The sequence below is a fragment of the Heptranchias perlo genome, chromosome 12 (genome assembly GCF_035084215.1).
Source record: "Heptranchias perlo isolate sHepPer1 chromosome 12, sHepPer1.hap1, whole genome shotgun sequence".
Classification (NCBI taxonomy): domain Eukaryota; kingdom Metazoa; phylum Chordata; class Chondrichthyes; order Hexanchiformes; family Hexanchidae; genus Heptranchias; species Heptranchias perlo.
Genome location: NC_090336.1, coordinates 59,651,093 through 59,674,300, shown reverse-complemented (window position 1 = coordinate 59,674,300; position 23,208 = coordinate 59,651,093). Strand labels below are relative to the sequence as shown.

Below are 23,208 nucleotides of genomic sequence, written 5' to 3'. Positions count from 1 at the left end.
AAGGCCAACATTCCATTAACCTTTTTGATTGCATGTTTCAATTATAAATGCGGATTTAGGAATTTATAATGGAAAAAGTTGATAGCAAGTGCACGCAAACGTAAGATTTTTATTTTACTATAGATAAGTATCTTTTGCAGGGAGAGTTCAGACAGATGGTCACAAACCAACACAGTACTAAACTTCACTGGATCACAGTTCGGTAAATACAGGCAAATTTATTGAGTTTTCCCCTTAAGAAATCCAGCACTAACTTTGATTCTCATTTTATTTAATTAATTACTACTTCTACACCAAGATTGTGGTCCAAATCAACTGTTAATTCAAAACTCTTCCACACATTCATTACTGAAAAGTTAAAAGTGGATGACTGTGAGGATCAAAGTGCTTTTCACAGTTGTGCTGCTTATGAAGTATGGATTACCCTAACTGATAAGCCAATGATCGAAGTTTAGCTGCTACATAATATAAGTCTTTTCTCCTTTATTGTAAATAGAATAGAGTGGTATGTGATGTCTTTACTTGGCTTAATGCACGAGCAATTAAGCTAGCTTAGAAGGGTGTGAGGTTAAGCCTCATTAACTGTGGGATGGGGTACCTTGGGTTTTATTATACTCTGGAGAATTCCGCTTGTAAGAAGGGTCAGATTGTAACAGTGCCTGTGATTTCCTTTTCTGTCAAAACAAAATGATGTAAGCAGGTTAATGTATGAATTCAGATGGGCAATATAATAAATAGTGAGTAGTTGCGAATGATTTGTACAGGGATTCAAATAAAGCAAAATTAGGTCTGCAGCTATATTACACTGTTGGTCTGAGACCATCAGCTGGAGCGTACAACTGTCAGTAGACGAGACCCATGTTATATTGCAGGCTGCGCATCATGCTTTGTCAGGAATAAGTTTATCGAGCACCCAGGAGTTTCAGCAAACCACTTTCTAAGCCTAGCTTCGCATTGCAGTTATACTTGGGCGCCAAGCCCAAATGACATGAAACAGCTTCCCTGTGGGGTGGGAGGGGGTCTTCTATCTTTAGTACATTGAAGAGTCAGATTGGGATCCGATTCTGGTGTTATGTTGTCACTTTCACGGCAATGCATCTCCAAAACTGCTTTGCGCTGATGTGAAAGTGCCAGTATAACTGCACTGTAAGTAGCTTCTTAATCTCTCATTTATTTTTCAGTTTTTTTCCTGAGGTTTAATCTGAGCCTTATTGACTAACTTATTTTGTCATATAATTAGACTGTTCTATATTGTTATTTTCTTGGAAATGCTTTTTTATTAATTATGCTAACTGGAGCATAGTAGCATGTCCAAATGTCTCAATGACTGTTGCTATAAGGAATAAATATTAGCCCAAGGAATTACATTTTCGAACAAAAATTTAATTTCAATCCTTGTTTTTTTACATTTTGAAAAATACCATTAACACCACTTATTTTTGAATAGACTTCATACATTTGGATTTATTTTTCATGCAACATGGCTGTCACTCAAATATTAAAGGAAAATAGCCAAATATTAAAGGAAAATAGCCAATAAGCTTTGTTAGTGCAAAGATATAATCATAGATGAATGAACAAGTGTGAAGTAGCACAGATTCTACGGCGAAATTGATGTACAGTTTATTGGAGAAAAAGGGTTGCACAGAACAGCATTGTCAAAGGGTATGCTGGATTCATCCCTATTGTTATATTAAAAGGTGACTGGTGTGAAATAGTTAAACCACTCTTGAGATTTCTTCCCTGCAAATATTACACAGTGCTGGTGCAGTACAAGGAGGCAGCAAAAGCTGAAACAATGACCAGCCCTGGGAGTTAGGTGAGTGCTTAAGTAGGAATTATCTTAATGATCTTTGCCAGAAAAGTGATCTGTAAGGATCACTGATTGGCATTTGGATAATCAAGCTTAATGAAGATAACACTGCCTGAAATGTTGCAGGTGTTAATTTGTGTTATTTTGAAGACAATAGCTTGTTTTTTTATTGTATGGAGGACAGAAACTCCTTAGGAGTGTTTCAAATTGCAGGATGCAAAAGATTAAACCAATATGTAGGTTTTTTTCCACAAATTCCAAAATATAGTAGCTACACTAGTTTTACATTTTGTAGTTTAGAGTGTGGAGAAAATAAAGGGGAAACACAATGGTTCCATGTACATTTTTAATTTCTGAATGCATGAAGGCATGGTGATCCACATTAAATCCCCAAACCATTTAGCACAGGGCTTAGGAATAATAGCAGGAACTTGAAATTGGAAATACAGTGCAGGTGACTGACTTGATAGTGAATTGCTGGATTTTAGCCTCATTCGACTGTCATGGTTTCAAGTTCTGGTAAAGTTTACTTTTATTTCCAATAGTAGCTGTTTCTCCCTTAGAGTATTTTCATTTTATGTTACTCATGCATTTAACACTGAAATATTCAGTATATGTGTGTTTTGTGCCAAAATATGTATATTTTAAAAATACATTTTTCTCATTTTGTTTTGAATAGGCGCTTCCTGCCCCTTTGCTTGATGATGTGATAGAGATCGATAAAGCTATCAGAGAGCTAGAAGACAATTCAGGGGATATCAATAATTCTACCACTGCACCCCAGAATTCCATGACAATAGCATGGCGGTACCAGAACTTACCAAAAGTAAAGGTACAATCTTGCATTTCTTTAAGCCACAACTATATGAAATAAATCAGAAGAAAGCTTTTGATTAAGTCTGCAAGATGTGCATTTACTATGTACCCAGCATGTGCAAATGTGTAGAAAACAATGAAAAGTGGGATTTGATTTGTTTTCTAGTTTGTCTACATTTGCCCTTGTGCAGCTTCGCACTATTTTACAGCATGAAATATTACAAAGGTTGGGGTTTAATTTGTGTGACATTTTTATGCGGTAATAGACTTTTTTAAAAGATCTGTGCTTAAATTGTTTTGATCTGTAACTGATTTTTCACTCTGAATAAAAATGAATAATTTTATTCCATGACTTAATCATTTTTAATGATTGCAGGTAACTTTCGGTTAGGTCTGATTGTAATTTCTATGGGAACTGGTGTTTTCAACTATTTTAAATGTGAAGCCAGACAGACCATTGCAAGCAGCAATCAGTTTCCTTGTAAAGCTGTTGATGTACAGGAATAATGAAAATGGTCAATTCCACATGATCTGTAGAAAATGTGCTTTTTTTTCCCCCTCCAAAATCATTGACTACTGTTGTGGTGTTCTACAGACACCACCCTCTCCTCCTCCCCCTTCCCCCTTGCAGGATCTGAACCAAGTGATTAATCTTAATATGTGAACCTAGACAGTGATTATTAACGGGCTAATTTTTTTTTCTCTAGCCCAGGCATGATGAGGTCCATTGTAATTGCCCCTACTGGCTGACACAGCACAGACTAGAAATTGAATCTAGAATCTTCTGGCCTGTATGGCTCAGCTAGATGCTTATTTTTTTTTAACCAGTTGAGTCATTGGGAGGAATTTTACTCACTTTTTATTGTTCTGCTCATAACTGACAATAATAGACAAACCTTTCCTTCAGCAGCAATTTCTGAACCCTTTTAAAAAAAAGTTCTCGAAACAAGAGAGTACCATGGTACAATTTGTCAGACCTGCACTGATGCAAAAACCCTTTGATAATGCCAGATAGCTCAGTTAGTAAAGGAATCGTGTAACTGTTTTAAAGTTTCTAATTCTTACCAGATGAATGTTGCAGTTCTTTTGGAACCAATGGGTAGCCAGTCTGTAAGGAGAGCCATATTCTGCATTTTGGGCAGCTCTATTGAGGAGGGATCGAGAGACACAAGTAAATGTGTGCAGATGCCTTTCTTTCTAACTTTGTGTGGCAACAAGCCACTTCAAAATCACTGGAACCAACTCCTTTTAGTGCTGGGGCAAAATGAGACAGGGTGTTAGAGGTTAATGTATTCCACATACTTGAATTCATCATTTAATTTCACTTTACAGTGCATTGTTGTGTTAATAAGGCTAAATAAAACTAGATTATGCGATTGGTAAGCAATCTTCCAAGATCGTACATCAGGATATCAAAAGCCATTGTGCATCCAACCCTCTGGAAGCTGGGAGAAAACAAAGCACGACTTTTACAAATGTGCAAAATTCAGGGTAAAAAGACTTTTTTTTATTATAGTATTTATAAGACAAACTTGTAATTTGTCCCCTAGGTCACATTTCATTCCTGCTTTGCTTTGGCTTTAGTCCATTTCACAGTGTGAAGTTACTGGTACATATTTAGCAGAGGAGTGCTGCTTCTACAAGCTCTATTCAAATGTAAATTGCTTTTGGTTTCTTGATGTATTACCATGTAAAATCACTTCCCAACCAAATAATCTAGTTTATTCAGACCTATTAATATGTCAGTATGTTACAGAGTAAAACAAAATGTTTCATTCAGGTTTATAAGTGAACAAATAGTTTTTTAAGAAGATATATTCACCTCTGAAACTCTCTGGACTTTAGCACTCAAAGGATGCTGGGTAATTCACAAGGTTTCCAGCAATTTCAAAGTGGATAATTGGATGAATGAAGTTCATTTCTAAACATTGAATACGGTTAACGGAGAAATATGTTCCACTGAATTGTCACATAATCCTTAATGTTCCAAAGGGACACCCTTGCATATTTCTCCGTATCTCTCAGTAGTGCCTCGTAATAGTGATTTATGCTTAGAAAAAGCCTGGGACCAGACATTTATGCAGAACGCCTCCTAAGGTGACATCAAAGGGGGAGTTCTGCCTCCCGTTCACCATCTCCATTCATGTCAGTGGAATGGAACTTCATGATGTCACCAAAAAATGAGTTAGAATTAACCTTTTGCCTTCTTAAAATCTATGTCCCTACTTTCCTTAACATTTAAGCAAGATCTTTGAGATTGCACAGTATTGCAGAATGCATAATGACACCAGCCTGGATAGTTTACACCTGTACATATTATCACATTTATCTTAAACCAATTCATAATAATTCTTGCTCAACCCACAACTAATTTAAATCACTCAAGTGTTTAAATCAAAATCAAGTGTTTTTACAGCTGCAATGTGTACTTGCCCCTAATGTTTCTCTATTCTTCAGAGGTGTATATAAATGCACTTCCATGTCTTGACTCGGACGGATCTCTCAGTTTGTTTCTGGGAAGGTTAACCATTTGTCTAGTATTTTTAATGATACCTAGTGGAAGTTTTCTGACACAGGCAATGGGTTAAAACGTGGAAAGTATATTAGCGTGTTTGCATTCATTTCATCAAAAATCTATATACTGCCACAAGACAGCGAAACCCAATACTGAATCAAATATGGTTGAACAATATTTGACAGAGCTGGTATGATCTGTCACTTGGAAAGCACTGAATCAAGCAATTGACTTGCTTATCCATGTGCTAAATGAGTAAAGAAAGCACTTGAGAATGTATCAGCTTCATTGTCATAGCAATCTAATCATTGTGAAGATAACGTACAAGTGACATAAAAAGACCGCAGGCTCAATAGCCCCTTTAAGGCCCACCAGCCAGTTCTTCCATGCTTGTACGTCCCAGTTATTTCTACAGATTGTTGCACATATTTTTGAGCGATGTCATGGTTTAAAATTTAACTAAGCTCTTGAAATGTGAATGATTCATTGGCATTTATTGCAACAGCACTGTACATTATCTTACAGATGGCTGTATAATGGGGACAGAAACATGTCCACCAGTAGTGTACTCTGCAGGAGCTCTTAAAAATCAAAAAAAAGTCCCTTTCTTCAAGGTTACTAAAGTAACTGCAATTCATCTGTAAACAAAATTGTGGGATGCAAAAGCTTCTCAATGACATGTTTGTGTACTTGGGGCAATATATAAGCTGTCACAGCATGAAATCAATTTTCTGCCTAGGTTCATCTTGAATCTGAGATTTCTAACACATTAGTGTTGCAATTAGAAACATTTAGCAGCAGACAGTAGACTGAAAGCCAGCAGTCTGCTATCTGACAGTTTCTGCCTGTTCCTCTCTTCCAGCCTATCCATGCTTAAGCAATGAGGGGGACAAGAAGCACAAGTCGTAGTTGCCTCCGATAATAAATTTATCAACTTTGCAACTTCTGAGGAAAGAAAAGCTTTCCCCTAGCTTTTCAACTAAGCCAGATTACTCACACTTAGTTGGTTCAGGTAGGCCTTAGCAAGCTTCCCACTGGGCCTGGGAATTTGTAAAGCGAGGCCTATTCACAATTCTCTGACACAGACCATGCTTTTATTACATACTGTTTTATTATAGTAAGATCTGTCTCCACCCAGCTTGTAGAAGCAATACTCTTTCTTGTGAATTAAAAAAAAAGGTTATCCTCCACCTTAATCCATATAGCGGTGTGGATTAAGGACACCAGTGTGCCCTGGGATCCTCTGAGTGGACCCTGGAAACTTCTTGTTTCTTCTCTTTGCTGTCTTAGAAAACACTACCGGGGCCTCAGTGAGGATTTGCATCTGAAATAGACTACCTGGTGCTTTCCTGAATGAAGACATCAGATCAAAGTTCAGTTAGTCAGGGCCTTGCTAAAATGTTAAGGAGACTAGGATGTACACAATGAAAAGATGAGCTCTAGCAGAGAATGCAATAAAAACATTGTGATGGGTAATCCAGATAAAGACTAGATTATACAGACCAAAGGACAACCCCTGTATAAATTGTTTTCAGTACTTGTACAACAATAAATTCACTCTCATAGGATATGTTTACAACAGCATTTCTTGCTGAAAAGCATGGGCCTATGTTCTATATTTATACTGCAAGGGTGATAAAAGAAATGTGAATTCAGTGGATAATGTTAAGAACTTCAGAATCCAATTGTAAAGATATTGTTAAAATAGTGACTAGTCAGTTTCTCTCACACATTGCTGTTTTTTAATTGTTAAGTAGCGAAACAGTTGTGAAGCAATACATATAAAGCAATGCAGAACATTCCTTGTCACCTAACTGTGCTATTCTTGTTTTTAAAACCCTATAGATTTTACGTCACCCTTTATTAGCCTTATTTTGTTTTCTGCCAATTTATGCCCCTTCCTTCCTAAAAGTCTCTTGATTCCACAGGCACTAGTCACCTCTGGTGCCTTGCAAAAGTATCTATACTTGTGTAAGCCCAGACAGTGAGTGCCAGTAGGCTATTCAACCACAGGGGTTCATCACAACTCAGCCCAATCTGTCACACATATGCTCTTTCCAATGGGGTGAACTAGATAGAAAGAAAGAAAGAAAGACTTGCATTTATATAGCACCTTTCACAACCTCATAATGTCCCAAAGCGCTTTACAGCCAATGAAGTACTTTTTGAAGTGTAATCAAAAAGTGCAAAGAGGTACTATGAAATTAAATTATCGAGAAATATAAAAAGAAATAGTAAAGTATTCTACAGACACATAAATGAAGAAAGAAAAATCAGGATAGGGACAGGGCCACTAAGGGATGCACAAGATAAACTCACAGGTAATGACAGCAAAATGGCAAAAATATTGAATAGTTACTTCGCCTCAGTATTTGTAAGGGAGATTAACAAGGAGGGTATGACATTAGAAGCAGAGATCCAAAAAGATATAAAGACATTTTAAGATAGAAAGGGGAAAGATAATTGATAAACTAATCAAACTTGGAGAGGATAAAACCCCTGATCCGGATGGGTTGCATCCGCGCATATTAAAAGAATTTAGGGAAAAGATAGCAGAGGCACAATTACATATATGTAAAATTTCATTAGAAAAGGGAATAGTGCCAGAGGACTGGCGGACAGCTAATATTATTCCTATATTTAAAAAGGGAGATAGAACAAGTCCGAGGAACCATAAACCAGTTAGCTTAACGTCAGTGGTAGGAAAGATAATGGAATCTTTACTCAAAGATGTAATAGAAAAACATCTAGAAAATGAAAATATAATTAAGATTAGCATGGATTTCAAAAGGGGATGTCATGCTTGACCAATCTTATTGAATTCTTTGAAGAAATAACAGAAAAAGTAGACAAGAGTATTGCAGTAGATGTAATATATTTTGATTTTCACAAGGCCTTCGATAAGGTACCACATGTCAGATTCATGACTAAGGTCAGAGCATATGGAGTCAGGGGACAGGTAGCAAAATGGTTAGCAAGCTGGCTACAATACAGAAAACAGAGAGTAGGGGCTAAGGGTAGCTACTCAGTCTGGCAAAAGGTGGGAAGTGGTATTCCACAGGGATCAGCGCTGAAACCACTGTTCACAATTTACATTAATGATTTGGACTCTGGAAACAGAAGTACGATTTCAAAATTTGTGAACGACACCAAATTGGGAGGTGTAGTTAATACAAGGGAAGAGTGCGACAAAATACAGGAAGACATTAATAAACTTGCAGAATGGGTGTGTAAATGACAAATGAATTTCAATATAGGTAAGTGTGAGGTGGTGCATTTTGGTAGGAAGAATAAGAAGGCCACATACTGCTTGGATAAGAGTCTAAATGGAGTAGAGGAGCAAATTGATTTCGGATTTAGATAACAACACAGTAGTAACGACACAGGTTAATAAGGCCATAAGAAAAGCAAATCAAGCGCTGGGGTTCATTTCTAGAGGGATAGAATTGAAAAACAGAGAAGTTATGTTAAACTTGTACAGAACCTTGGTTAGACCACACTTGGACAGTTCTGGTCACCATATTATGAAAAGGATATGAAGGCATTGGAGAAGGTGCAAAAAAGATTCACAAGGATGACACCAGAACTGAGACGATATACTTAGCAGGAAATGCTGAAGAGGCTGGGGCGCTTTTCTCTTTTTAAAAAAAAGACTGAGGGGTGACCTGACACAGGTCTTTAAGATTATGAAAGGGTTTGATAGGATAGACGTAGAGAAAATGTTTCCACTTGTGGGGGTGTCCAAAACTAGAGGTCATAAATATAAGAAAGTCACTAGTAAATCCAATAGCGAATTCAGGAGAAACTTCTTTATCCAAAGAGTGGTGAGAATATGGAACGCGCTACCACAAGGGGTAGTTGAGACAAATAGTATAGATGCATTTAAGGGGAACCTAGATAAGCACATGAGGGAGAAAAGAATAGAAGGATATGCTGATAGAGTTAGATGAAGAGGGATGGGAGGAGACTCGTGCAGAGCATAGATGAGTTGGACCAAATGACCTGTTTCTGTGCTGTAGACTCTATGCAACTTTATGTAATGTAAGCAATGCCGCAGTCAATTTGCTCACGGCAAGGTCCTATAAACAGCAATGTGATAACGACCAGATAATCTGTCTTAGTGATGTTGGTTGAGGGATAAATATTGGCCAGGACACCGGGGAGAACTTCTTCCTTCTTTGAAATAGTGCCATGGGATCTTTTACGTCCACCTGCGAGGACAAATGGGGACCTCGGTTTAACGTCTTATCAGAAACACGGCACCTCCGACAGTGCAACGCTCCCTCAGTACTGCACTGGAGCGTTAGCCTAGATTTTGAGCTCAAGTCTCTGGAGCAGGACTTGAACCCACAACCTTCTGATTCAAAGATGAGAGTGCTACCTACTGAGCCACAGCTAATACCCATCATGAGTGGGTACCCTAACTGATGTTCCTCTCCCCCACACTGGGGACATAAGGGTACTGCAGTCTCTGTACTGACAGCCGAGCTACGATCGGCTAACTCAGCCCAGAACCTCAGCTGTATGTGACATCCTGCTTTTGCCAACTGAGTCAGTAAGAGAGCTCCAGTAAAAGCGTTAACTTTCCACGAAGCAAATTTTAAGTTAGCGTTTATACATTACTGTGCTTACTATTGTTTTTCTTCCAAAGGGAGTCATAAATCAGTATGGCTGTGGTTCCAGTATTGTAATACTAAGATTCAGTGTGATTATACAATGTGTTTGTATTGTGGCATGCTAATATTTTGCATCCAAGTGATATTTCACTCTGCCATTTCCTGAAATTCGATTCAGTGCCGGTACATTTTGGGTGATTTCTGTTTGATTTTTAAAGTTGTGTGCTTCATTTGACAGACAGCCTTGACGTCCTCCTCAAGATTTGGTCATTATTACGATGTATCTAAAACAATGAGTACCGAGCTCCAGCGCTCAGTCAAATGCCACAGCTTTTTCCTACCCGATGAAGTTCCTTTGGATTCATCTGCTACCGAATTTGGGTAAGTTTCTCACCTGAGCTGCAAGGGAAATTGCAAAAGAGTTCATGTTGCATAAACAGCTAATCTCTACATTTCTATTGAAGAATCTATTCAACACTTCCAGATGACGTTGCTGTACCATTGTTTTAATGTTTTAAAGCAATTGGGTACATGTATTCACTATTGCTTTGAAAAGGCTTTTTTTTGTTGTTAATCCTACAAAATTCTACTCTTGGAATAACTCTGTTAGATTTTTCATATTCATTTCTGACTGTTTTCCGCATATAACCAGATTATAACATTAGGTGGAGCTTATTTTAAATTTTTATCCTATTACAATTACTGAAATGCAAATGTTCTTTGATTTAACTATAGTTGATTTAATTTCAAGATGAAACACCATTTAGCAGTGGTTTTATTGTGTAATTTTATTCTGTAATGAATGATCTGTAGCTGTCTCTCTTGTCAGCGTTGGGTAGTTAACATTCCCTTCAGCTCCATGCTTGACTGGGCGGACATGCATGCACACAAGTAACCCGATTAAGCCTGCCACCAAGTTGCTTAATAAAAAAAGACGGGGAACAATTTATAATTGCAAACCGTCATAAAGCCGAGCAAAATTGATTTGAAGAAGTCTAGTTTCAAGTGTTAATGTAGTGTGACTTGAGAAAGAATTCTGCTCTGGTGAAGTTGGGATCTTCTGAGGATTCTTGCAGTGCCTTACTGTTCTTTTTATTTATTTCCAGTGTGCTGCTTAACAGTGGTAGTTTGGGTTCTTTCCCCAACTGGTCTTGTGAGATCAGCAACCTCCCAATTCATTAAGATCTTGAAGGAGGTGGAAGGGATTAGTGAGGAGGAGCAAGCATTGTTGGCAACAGATAACAATTGAGTTGCTACTAAAGTTTCCCACCAGTCCACTTCACGGTGCACAACCTGATCAGCATGCCTCACAACTCTCATTCAGTGTTCTTAATTTGCTTGTTGTATATTTGTATTTCATCTAATTACTACTACAACCTGCCTTTTTTCAGTTTTCAACTCCATTTTGGGGGAACATTCTTGGTAGATAAAATACAAGCCTGGCTACTCATACAAATTGACTGATTGCAGGGAACTTCTTAACATAGTATCATAGTATGTTCAGCACAGGAGGAGGCCATTTGGCCCATCGTGCCTGTGCTGGCTCTTTGAAACAGCTGTCCAATTAGTCCCATTTCCCTGCTCTTTCCCCAAAGCCCTATAAATTTTTTCCTTCAAGTATTTATCCAATACTAGTTTCTCTGAAAGACTTTTGTCAATTATTTTCGAAAATACATAAGACATCCCATTACTACTATTATACTATAGATTCCAGTCTGAGACTGGGCTCTGAACAGTGCAATGCACAGTCAGCATCCCCAAGCTATACTGCCGCTTACACTTTGTTGTAGGTAACATTGAGTGCAGCAACATAGGAAGCACTGCGCATAAATATATATGTTGAACTGGAGGCCAAACAAATTAACTTCAGTGTAAACTTAACAATGTAAATGGTATATGGAGCCTACATGAATAGAAGTCGTAAAGCACAATTTCCAACAATCATAGTTTCTATCACTACTAATCTTTATACAATTCCAGTTTCACATAAAACAAGTTGTAAACTGGATCTTATTTATTTGACAGCAACCATGAATTGCACTGAAGAGACTATCAGTGGTTGTCAGTCAGCAGATGATGTCACCAGACTACCTGCTGTTAGCAGTTCTGTCCTTTAATTTTTAAAATAAATTAAACCGAATACAGGATGATCATTAATATGCAGAAAACAGTTTTTTAGTCAATAGTAAAAATTGTGTGAAATCTATATATTTCTTAAAAAGTAATTCTCATATATTGACATTCTTATTTAACCCAGCAGCAGGTAACATGGTGACATCATCATCCAGTGACAAAACACTAACAATCCCTCCCAATTGGTTAGCAGACTGCAATGAAATGGCAAAAACTTGCCTTGTTTTTTGTTTTAACCTTAGCAATTAAAGCTATTTTGGGTTACAAAAAGAATAATTATTAATTAGTAGCTGGATATTGGTTAGAAATTCAACAGCAACTTGTATTTATGTAGTGCCTTTAACATACAAAAATGTCACAAGGCACTTTACAGAGGCATGATCGAAAAATAGATGCTGAGCCAAAGAGGGAGATTTTAGGAGCAATAGCCAAAAGCTTGATCGAAGTAGTGGGTTTTAAGAAGTGTCTTAAAGGACAAGAGAGAGGTGGAGAGGCGTAGGGGCTTGGGGAGGGAATTTCAAAGATGGGGCCTAGACAGCTGAAGGCACGGCCACACTAATGGGACAAAGGGAGGACGAGGATCCAGAAGAGACCTGAGTCAGAGGAGTGGAGAGTTTGGGAGGGGTTGCAAGGCTGGACGAGATTACAGAGATAGGGAGGGGCAAGACCATGAAGGAACTTAAGATGATGAGAATTTTAAATTGTAGGCGTTGGGGACCAGGAGAAAGTGTAGACAAGCAAGGGCAGGGATGATGGTCGAACACGACTTTGTGCAGGTTAAGATACTGATAGCAGACTTTTGATGAGCTGAAGTTTATGGGGCGGTAGATGATGAGGGACCAGCCAGGAGAACATAAGAAATAGTGAAGTCTGGAGGTGACAAAGCCATGGATGAGAGTTTCAGCAGCAGATTGGCTGAATTGGGGGGGAAGCAGGTAAAGTTACGGAGTTGAAAGTAGGAAAGTGGCCGTCTTTTTGATGAAGAAGCTATGAGGTCAGAAGCTCAGGTCGGGTCAAATATTACACCAAAGTTGTGTACAGTCTGGTTCAGCGGCCATTGAGGGAGATAGAATCGATTAAATTAATGGCAAAAACCAATAAAGTGTGACTGCATTTGGAGCTTGGGGAGAATTGTTGGTGGTAATTAACAGTTAAAAGATCAATTCTTACTTTCAGCGTGCAGTGCAGCTTTCCTAGGCACATGTGCAGCTAGGGACAGTTTAAAAAAAAAGTAGAAATACATTTTCTGGAACATTTTTACTTGAAAGGAAAACATATGGTTTTGAGGTTTCCGCAAACGTATAATTGACTTTTGGAAGTGTGTATTTTCAGAATTGTAATTTTGATAACTGGAAACGTCACATGTTTAACTTTGATGTGGAGATGCCGGTGATGGACTGGGGTTGACAATTGTAAACAATTTTACAACACCAAGTTATAGTCCAGCAATTTTATTTTAAATTCACAAGCTTTCGGAGATTTTCTTGAAACATTTGCCTGAGGAAGGAGAAAATCTCCGAAAGCTTGTGAATTTAAAATAAAATTGCTGGACTATAACTTGGTGTTGTAAAATTGTTTACAAATGTTTAACTTTCATTAGGCAGCACAGTACTAGTTTGAAGAAACTACAGTTATGTACCCTAATGTTCATCTACATTGTTGCCAACTGTTGCTTGTTACAAGAATATTTTAGGGACTGGTACAGCACATTGTAGCAGTGTCCTTTTGATTCTGTGACCTGTACTCTGCCATTCAGCCCAAACAGAAATAAACAGATGATGCTTTCCATCATGGCTGATATGATTAAAAGAACTTTAGGCCGTCTCTCAATCCAGTATCACTTGGGCACCAATCCACAGCCCAGGAATTGGCTGGCATTTAGCAATCTTGTTCATAACGACGGCCAGGATACAAATATCATCATCATAGAATAGCTGGGGTGTTTTTCTGAGGTAATAATAAAACAATGAACACTGGAAATTTGAAACAAAAACAAAAAATGGGTAGGCAGTCAAAGAGAAAAAGAGGTTACATTTCTAGTATAAATCTTCATCACAACTCTGGTGCTTTTCTGAGGGTTGGTATTGTGAACTTTGTCAAGACAGTATATGGAAACCTTTCATTGTAAATGACCCATGCCATACTTAACTAAAGTACTTGGTGCTATCATTGGGTACAAAATAGAAAAATTATCCATTCCCCTTACTGTCAGTCCTTGTCCTAATATAGCAGAATTGCTGCTGTGTTTCAAAGTTCATGTTTGTGCTTTTGGTGAGAAAATATTAATTTGAAAGAATCCTTGTGATTAATGTATAGAAAATCATCTGTTCATTGAAAAACATGCATATGTTAGAAACGCATTCTGCCTCTCTCCATTAACACATTTGCTCCCATATATTAACACTTAAAATCCTCAGTGGAGATGTGGGATGACAATGTAATAATGAAGGTGATAATTATTTAAAATGGAGATGTTTCATTTGGCAAAGTTATTCACATACATTTTTTTTACAAAATATTAACAACTCTCTGTAACTATTTAAGAACAATTAATGTTCAACAAAAATTCTTCAAAGTACATTAATCCTGATTAAAACATGACCAAATAATTTGTAAAGATTCTGTGATCGCTTTGTAGCCTTTGAGTTAAGCATTCTTAGTGTATACCACATGAGCATACTTTACATCACCAGATTACTTTCGAATGGTGTCAAGATGGGGGGGTTGGAATACAAAACTAAGGAAGTCTTATTACAATTGTACAGGGCTTTGGTGAGACCTCACCTGGAGTACTGTGTACAGTTTTGGTCTCCTTATCTAAGGAAGGATATACTTGCCTTAGAGACGGTGCAGCGAAGATTCACTAGATTAATTTCTGAGGGATGAGAGGGTTGTCCTATGAGGCAAGGTTGAGTAGAATGGGCCTATACTCTCTGGAGTTTAGAAGAATGAGAGGTGATCTAATTGAAACATATAAGATTATGGGGGGGCTCGGCAGGGTAAATGTTGAGAGGTTGTTTCCCATGGCTGGAGAGTCTAGAACTAGGCATAGTCGCAGGATAAGGGGTCGGCCATTTAAGACTGAGATGAGGAGGAATTCCTTCAGAAAGAGGGTTGTGAATCTTTGGAATTCTCTACCCCAGAGGGCTGTGGATGCTGAGTCGTTGAATATATTCAAGGCTGAGGTAGACAGATTTTTGGACCCCAGGGGAATCAAGGGATATGGGGATTGGGCAGGAAAGTGGAGTTTAAGTCAAAGATCAGCCACGATCTGATTGAATGGCGGAGCAGGCTCGAGGGGCCAAGTGGCCCACTCCTGCTCCTATTTCTTATGCTCTTATTTCCTATAAGATACTGCTGATTCTAAGAAATGATCAGCAATAATCTATGGTGTAGCAAAGAATGGCAAGGAGATCAATTGAAGACTCTACCAGTTGAATTCTTCAATCTGAAAGTTACCCTTAGTTTACCAGGCCAGTGCTCAGTGTTGGACTTCAATAAAATTAATGCCTGGAAGACTTAGTGAATGTGACATATTGACTGCTGCATTTGGTTACAGTTATGTTTGTACTGTAAGCTGAATGGAAATGTCATTTTCAGTACAGGATATTCATGTGCATTTGTTATCCATCATGCTGTTTTAATATAATGTGTGGAGGGATTTTCTTTCATAGGCATTGAACATTTTATGAGGGATTACCATTTATTGACAGAGATATTGGGCTCGAATTTGGCAGGTCTGCGGGTTCCCAGCGGGTGGTCCTCCGGGAGCGTGGTCAACACGCTCGGCGAAATTAGTGGGTTGCCCGCGCAATCGTAGCAGGCAACACACTAATAGGAATCAATTACCTGCTCCTCCGGGGTCCACGCTGCTGGTCTGCGCGTCGGGCGGGCTGCGCATGCGCAGTACGATCTGTCAGCTGGAGGCTCTCTAGTTAAAGGGACAGTCCTCCACTGACAGATGCTGCAACCAATGGAACAAATTGCAGCATGGAGCAGCCCAGGGGGAAGGCTGCTCCAAGTTTAATGATGCCTCACCCCAGGTATCATCAGATGGGGTGAGGAGGAAGGGGAGGAGACAGATCTTCCCCCCGGCGGGCGGGAGGAAGCGGCCTGCCTCTGCCACCAAGAAGGCCTGGCTCAAGGTGGCAGAGGGGGTCACCTGCGCCACCAACATATCGCCCACCTGCATACAGTGCAGGAGGCGCTGCAATGACCGCAGTAGGTCAGCCACAGTGAGAACACGAAGTCTTTCCCCTACACTCCGTCTGCCACAACTCTGCCCCCACCCCACATCTCCTTCGGCACCGCCAACACTACTCTGTCACATCACCCTTCATACCCACTCAAACCCCATCCTCATCTTACCTCCACCTACTCACCTCGCCAGTACTCATCCTGCCACTAACACGCAACCCAATCCTCATACAATCTCATTGCTCCATCCCATACTCACCCTCTCGTGCATCTCCCTCATGGCCAGCCTCACTCAACCTGCCACCACCTGTGCTGCAGCCACAGGGCATGCATCACATATGTGCAGTAGGCAGCGTAAGGCAAACGTGTCGTGAGCATGAAGGGGGTGCACAAGGGTGTCTGAGGGTTTGTCCTGGGTGTTACCTATATTGAATTTCAGAGCAACAAACAGCACACGTTATATTGGCATCACCACTGCCATGTCTCGGCGAATCCTGTCCGTTGTGTCCAATAATGCCCACTCCTGGGTATCACTATGAGGACCCACCACTGATGCCACCCATCGTGTTACTGCAGAGTAGGTGCAGGTGTATTTGCAGGGCTCTTCCGCGCAGACCTGAGAGACATCGGCGGTGTAGCCGGCTGCACCCTGGAAGGATGCGGAGGAGAAGTTGTGGAGGGCAGTGGTGACTTTGACAGCGACAGGTAAGCAGTTGGTGCAGGGGCCAGCCAGGAGCAGCTCGGCATGAAAGAGCCTGCAGATCTCCACGACTACATGTCGAGCGAATCTGCGCCTCCCTGTGCACTGCTGCTCGGAGAGGTCCGGGGAGCTGCGCCTCGGTCTGTGGACCCTGTGGCGAGGGTAGTGCCCGCTGCGATGCGTCTCTCCCTGCGGTAGCCCTCCCTCCTGCTGTGCAGGTGGGCGTGCAACAACACCGTGTTGGGGGGCTCCACGTCTCTGCGGCGGACGGCGTGGACTGCGAGGCTGCTGGGGCTGGTCATGCTGTTCGTCCTCCGAGGGTGTCCATGCACCACCCATCTGGCAGGTGTTGGTCTGAGGGGTTGTGCAGGGTAGGTGGGTGGTTCCTCGGACTGGGGCTGCGGTTTCATGTCGGTCTGTCCTCTGGCTTGGCGGGGGGTGGTGGAGGGCAGGGGTTGCCCTATGTGACGCGGTGGCCTCCTGCGTGGGTGAGGGCTCTCCCTCGTGGAGTGCACCTTGGCACCTGCCACAGGCTGCTGGCTGCAACACGCCTGGTTGGAGAGAGACTGTTTCCCCCAGTGTGTGAAACTCACTGCCTTGAACCTAAAATCCCACACTTCCTCTTTTGACAGCTGCTTCAGCTCATTAACTGACCTCAACAAGCAAGGTAAGTACACTCAAGTGGAACCCCACTGGCTTTAATTGCCTGCGGGATTCCCACCAGCGGGGCTTGCGCGCGCAGCCCCGCACATCAGCGCGGTACCCGGAAGTGGTCGGGATTTCGTCGCGATCCGGTCATGTGACCGGATATCGGGATTTTCGGGGGCCCCCCCGCTGGAAACCCGCAGGTAACCCGACGCGAAAATCGAGCCCATTGAGTGGGGGAATTAAAGGCTGGATGAATAAATGTGTCTGGTTATAGTGCCATAGTATGTTGCAAAATTGTATCAGCAGAGCAATCCTACCCCAGATTTTTTACTGGTTCTAATTGGCATTTTGACAGCTGCAGTTGAATTATTTTTTCACTCCCAGTTCTTTTCCCTCTTCCCCCTTCCCACCTCTTCTGAAGGTGTTGCCTGTCTCACTGGCCTCCAGTTCTACAGGTAGCAGTCACTCAGGTGATCATTATTTTGATGCATCAGCCTCGATATCAGTGGTGGCAAAAAATAATGTAATTGTGGAGGACATAAAACTGAGCAGATCCCAACCTCACACTTCCATTTTCAGTCAGGGTTGTTGAATAGGAATTAGGAGTGAGGACCCTGACCATTTCCCCTCCCCTCTTCCCTAATGCAGAAATAACCACTCATATCATTGCCCTAGCAGAGATGAGCTACCTCAGATCAGAGATCAGACCTGGGACTTTGTTGGTCTGTCAGGCCCAGGAATGGAGATTTTACCTCTTAACACAGGACATGGTTGAATTTAGAATGGAGCCTGGAAAGCCCATTTATTATTTTCCCCAAATGTGTCCCACTGTGAATAAAGCTGAAATTTTTGGAAGGATGTATGTTTTACAAACATTTAGATTGTGCGAAAGCAAAAACTTTCATATATGTAGCACCCTTCACATCCTCAGGATGACCCACACCACTTCACAGCCAATGAATTACTTTTTAAAATGTTGTCACCATTTTTCTGTAGACAAGTAAAGCAGCCAGTTTGTACACAGCAAGGTCCCACAAACAGCAATACCCAATTAATCTATCTTGGTGGTGTTGGTTGAGAGATAAATATTGGCCAGGACACGGAGAACGGGGAGTTCTCTTCAAATAGTGACATTGGATCTTTTACATCCACTTGAAATGGGCAGACGTCAGTTTAACGTCTCATCCGAAATACAGCTCTGCTGACAATGCTGCATTTGCTCAATATTGCACAGAAGTGTCAGCCTAGATTGTATGCTCAAACTCATGACGTAATTCAGAGGCTAGGGAATTGTAAATGCTGGATCTCTTGTTTATTTCTCTCAATGCATTTGAATGTGTGACACTCTCATAATCTCCCAAACATAGACAAGGTAACAGCTTCTGTGGAAATGAGATTGATGGGATGACAGTTGTCCCCTTTCATGGAATAAAATTCACGCATCGACTGAATTACAGCAAAAGAACTAAAAAGTTATTTTCAGATACTGTGACGCATAGTTTAAATAGTTATTGCACCGCACTATAGGAAGAGGATATAATGGTGCTCGTCATTATCAGTCCCTTCCAAAATGACCGAAGTGAAATAAGCTCAAGAACGGTTTCAGAAATTTTCCCTGAATTTTACAGGCGAACCTTCGAGCAGAAAAGCTTCTTTCCTTTTTTAAAGCCAGATTTAGTCTGATAACTGTAACTACAGGAGGTGGATTTATGGGAGATGTGACTGATTTATTCCTTTATAGGACACCCAAATGTGCATTCCTGATGCAAGCAAATGATTTTGAAGCTAGCCAGTACATCAAGAACTGTCTGATTGTGAATGAAATTTACAAACCAGCTCTTTCACTTTTTGTCCTTTTTTGTTCTGGCTGCCAGATCTAAGCTTTTGGAGATTGCCAAGCTTGGAAAACTTGAGTACAAGTTAAAATTTTATATAAATCAAAAAAAGTCAACAAAATGCATCAGCAAAAGTAAGAGTTATAAATGCAGGGCGATTATCAGCTTCTGACCTAAAGGACGTTGCATCCCTTATGTGGCCTGACCTCAGTCATATACCTCTCTAACTGGTCAATAACCTGTGGTATTTTTCAGTTCGGGGTAACACTGAGCAGAAACACTTCAATTTTAAGCGGAAAACTACAAGCTATCATTGAACGTTTAATTGCACCATAGCTACAAGTGATTAACAGCTTAATTGTTGGTTATTAAATATTTATAAAGAAGCTTCCATGATCAATTTTCAGCAAAACTGTTGACCTATGAACAATTAGCAAATGTTACAGTTGTTTGTATTTAATGAATATTGTTAACTGATTATTGCAGTGTTACAGCAGCTTTTATTAAACATTAGTTAATTATTTATAACAGCAATATGAAGATTTTATTAAACAACTTAATTATTTGTAATGGTGGTATTGCTGAACATTTTTGTTAAATGTTAAAACAGATATGCTGTTGAAGACATTGAAATATAATTTTTATTTCTGCAAGTAAAACTGAACTGATAATTCGTGAATGATGAAGTCAGTAGTAAATTGCGGGAATTAAAATTTTTATTTCACTCCTCTCCTCCATGATATATTATTTTACAGTATAGCACTTCAAATGAAATCATTTGTATTTTTTTTACTTTGCGCTGTTTGTTGGATTTTTAATATTGCTACATTAACAGCTTCTCCATTTTCAGTCTCTTTTTCTCCCCCCCCCACTTCAGCCTACCCTCCCAAAAAAGGTGATTGCTTGCTAGCATGAAATTGTTCATTAGTTGAAATTTAATATTCATATTGGCAATTTGGTCCAAATTACTAATGGCTTCATCGATTAAATTATATCAACTGTACATTTATATGTCTATGGTTAGATGTAAACACTTTAAAAAAAAATGTAACGGGTCCTGAATTTCCTAAAAACTTAAGCCGTAACAATGGCATAAGTACAGCGGAATACTGATTTTGGGGCAAAAGTTCAAGGAAATCCGGGCATAAGACTTATGTTTGTTTCTATGCTATGCTTGAATTTTCTTGATCGTTAACGCCGATTTTGCAAAACCTCCACCAGAATCCTCTGCAGCTCATTAACATAGCCCCATGCAAAAATGCAGCTCATGCATTTTTCCTGAATTTATGCCAGTTCTGAAAGGGGTGTAAATTTACGCTTAAAATTTTCAGCGCAATAGGACCCAAAGTCATATTTCTGGTGTTTTATTGCAATTTTTTTCAGTTTTTAAAAAAATTTAGAATCATAGAAATTTACGGCACAGAAGGAGGCCATTCGGCCCATCGTGTCTGTGCCTGCCAAAAAAGAGCCATCCAGCCTAATCCCACTTTCCAGCTCTTGGTCCGTAGCCTTGTAGCTTGCAGCACTTCACGTGCATAGCCAAGTACTTTTTAAATGTGATGAGGGTTTCTGCCTCTGGAATTCACTGCCTCTGCCACCCCTTCAGGCAGTGAATTTCAGACCCCCACCATCCTCTGGGTGAAAAAGTTTCTCCTCAACTCTCCCCCCTAACCTTTCTACCAATTACTTTAAATCTATGCACCCTGGTTTTTGACCTCTCCACTAAGGGAAATAGGTCCTCCCTATCCATTCTATCTAGGCTTCTCATAATTTTATACACCCCAATTAAATCTCCCGTCAGCTTCTTTGTTCCAAAGAAATCAACCTCAGCCTGTCCAATCTTTCCTCATAGCTAAAATTTTCCAGTCCTGGCAACATCCTTGTAAATCTCCTCTGTACCCTCTCTAGTGCAATCACAGCTTCCTGTAATGTGGTGACCAGAACTGTACGCAGTACTCTAGCTGTGGCCAAACTAATATTTTATACTGTTCTAGCATAAGCTCCTTGCTCTTATATTCTATGCCTCGGCTAATAAAGAAAAGTATCCCGTATGCCTTCTAAACCACCCTATCTACCTGTCCTGCTACCTTCAGGGATTTGTGGATGTATACTCCAAGGTTCTCAGTATCCTCCCATTTATTGTGTACTCCTTTACCTTGTTTGCCCTTCCCAAATCCATTACCTCACACTTCTCTGGATTGAATTCCATTTGCCACTTTTCTGCTCACCTGACCAGTCCATTGATTTTTTTCCTGCAGTCTACAGCTTTCTTCCTCACTATCAACCACACGGCCAACTTTTGTATCATCTGCAAACTTCTTGATCATGCCTCCTACATTTAAGTCCAAATCATTGATATATACTACAAAAAGCAAAGGGCCTAGTACTAAGCCCTGCAGATTTCTCCTCACTGAGTCCTAAAATATAATTTCTATAACTTTGAATGCATCTTTATGATATCAGAATGATTTGCATTAAAAATTGAAAAACTTCCATGATTACATTTTCTTGAACATTCTGTGCTTAATGTGCAAAAATGATGGTTTTACGGCTTCAAATTTAATTTTCATGCATAAAGCGGGAGCTGAAGAAGGAACATGCCGCTTTCCGCGGGCTCTGATTGTTGTTTTATGCCAGTTTTTACGTTCCGCTGTATGCTAATGAGATTCTCAGGAAATTTTGATGTAGCTTGCTGACGGGAAGATCGATGTAAATTTTGGTGTAACTTGCACATTACAGGCCCACCATGTCTTTTCCAATTTGTCATTGTCCCTATTACAGAAAGAGAGAAACTCTTACTGGATAAAGCAAGCCGCAAATGCAATGCCACCATTACAAACCTCTATAGAACAGCCAAAGTATTTCAGACACCTCTTTAGTTACTTGAACAATGTGTCTCATGGAGAATATATGAGTCGGCTGATCACTGCTGAATTTGTCAGATTACAACGGTATAAAATACTAGTAAATTGTCTATAGCATTGCCCATGATCAGTTGATGAATATAAGTTTTTGTTATATACTTGATGGTGATGGAGTTAGAAGAGCGAGACTGAGAAACTTGCTCCACACCGCCACCTACTGGCCAGAGATTGCAATCATATTGTTACAGACAGCTGTTTACATACAGGATTTACATTCTAAATGTTTACATCAGCAATTTGAATGTTAAATGTTGACATGAAAGTGTGACCCTAAAATGTCCATACAAGAATTGCATACAAGATTTGCAGCGGGGTCTCCTTACATTTTGGTCCTAGGACAGGATGCCCACAAGTGCACATGGTGATCACTAATCATTCATAGCCGCACCCACTTTCTCCCAAATTAAACTATGAGCAGCCAGCTCCTAAGCACCATTATTGCCCATCCCTTCTTAACTATAAACATCATCAAAATAAAGGGGGTGGAAACCCATACTATTGGTAATTTAATCATTCCTGTACTAAATAAAGGTTGACCGAAATTACAATAAAAAAATAGAAAACGCACTTTGCAGCTGCCATTTGCTCCCGCACTTCAGGCTGTTTTAGGAACATAGCAACAGGAGTAGGCCATTTAGCCCCTCGAGCCTGTTCTGCCATTCAATGAGATCATGGCTGCTCTGTGACCTAACTCCATATACCCGCCTTAGCCCCATATCCCTTAATACCTTTGGTTAACATAAATCTATCAATCTCAGATTTAAAATTAACAATTGAGTTAGCATCTACTGCCATTTGTGGAAGGGAATTCCAAACTTCTACCACCCTTTGCGTGTAGAAGTGTTTCCTAACTTCACTCCTTAAAGTTCTGGCTCTAATTTTTAGACTATGTCCCCTGGTCCTATACTTCCCAGTCAGCAGAAATAGTTTCTCTCTATCTACCCTATCGGTTCCCCTTAATATCTTGAAAACTTCGATCAAATGGTAGGACCTTTGCAAAAGCCAACTCTT

The 23,208-nt window shown here is 40.1% G+C and overlaps 1 protein-coding gene across 1 annotated transcript in view; it reads left to right on the top strand.

The window, feature by feature from the left end:
- The window catches only part of elp4 (elongator acetyltransferase complex subunit 4), a 201,724-nt gene that overhangs the window by 58,884 nt on the left and 119,632 nt on the right, over positions 1-23,208 (top strand). Inside the window, exons 4-5 of the mRNA XM_067994193.1 lie at positions 2,493-2,645; positions 9,999-10,141. Coding sequence (XP_067850294.1) covers positions 2,493-2,645; positions 9,999-10,141 — 296 coding nt within the window. The remainder of the gene's footprint in view (positions 1-2,492; positions 2,646-9,998; positions 10,142-23,208) is intronic.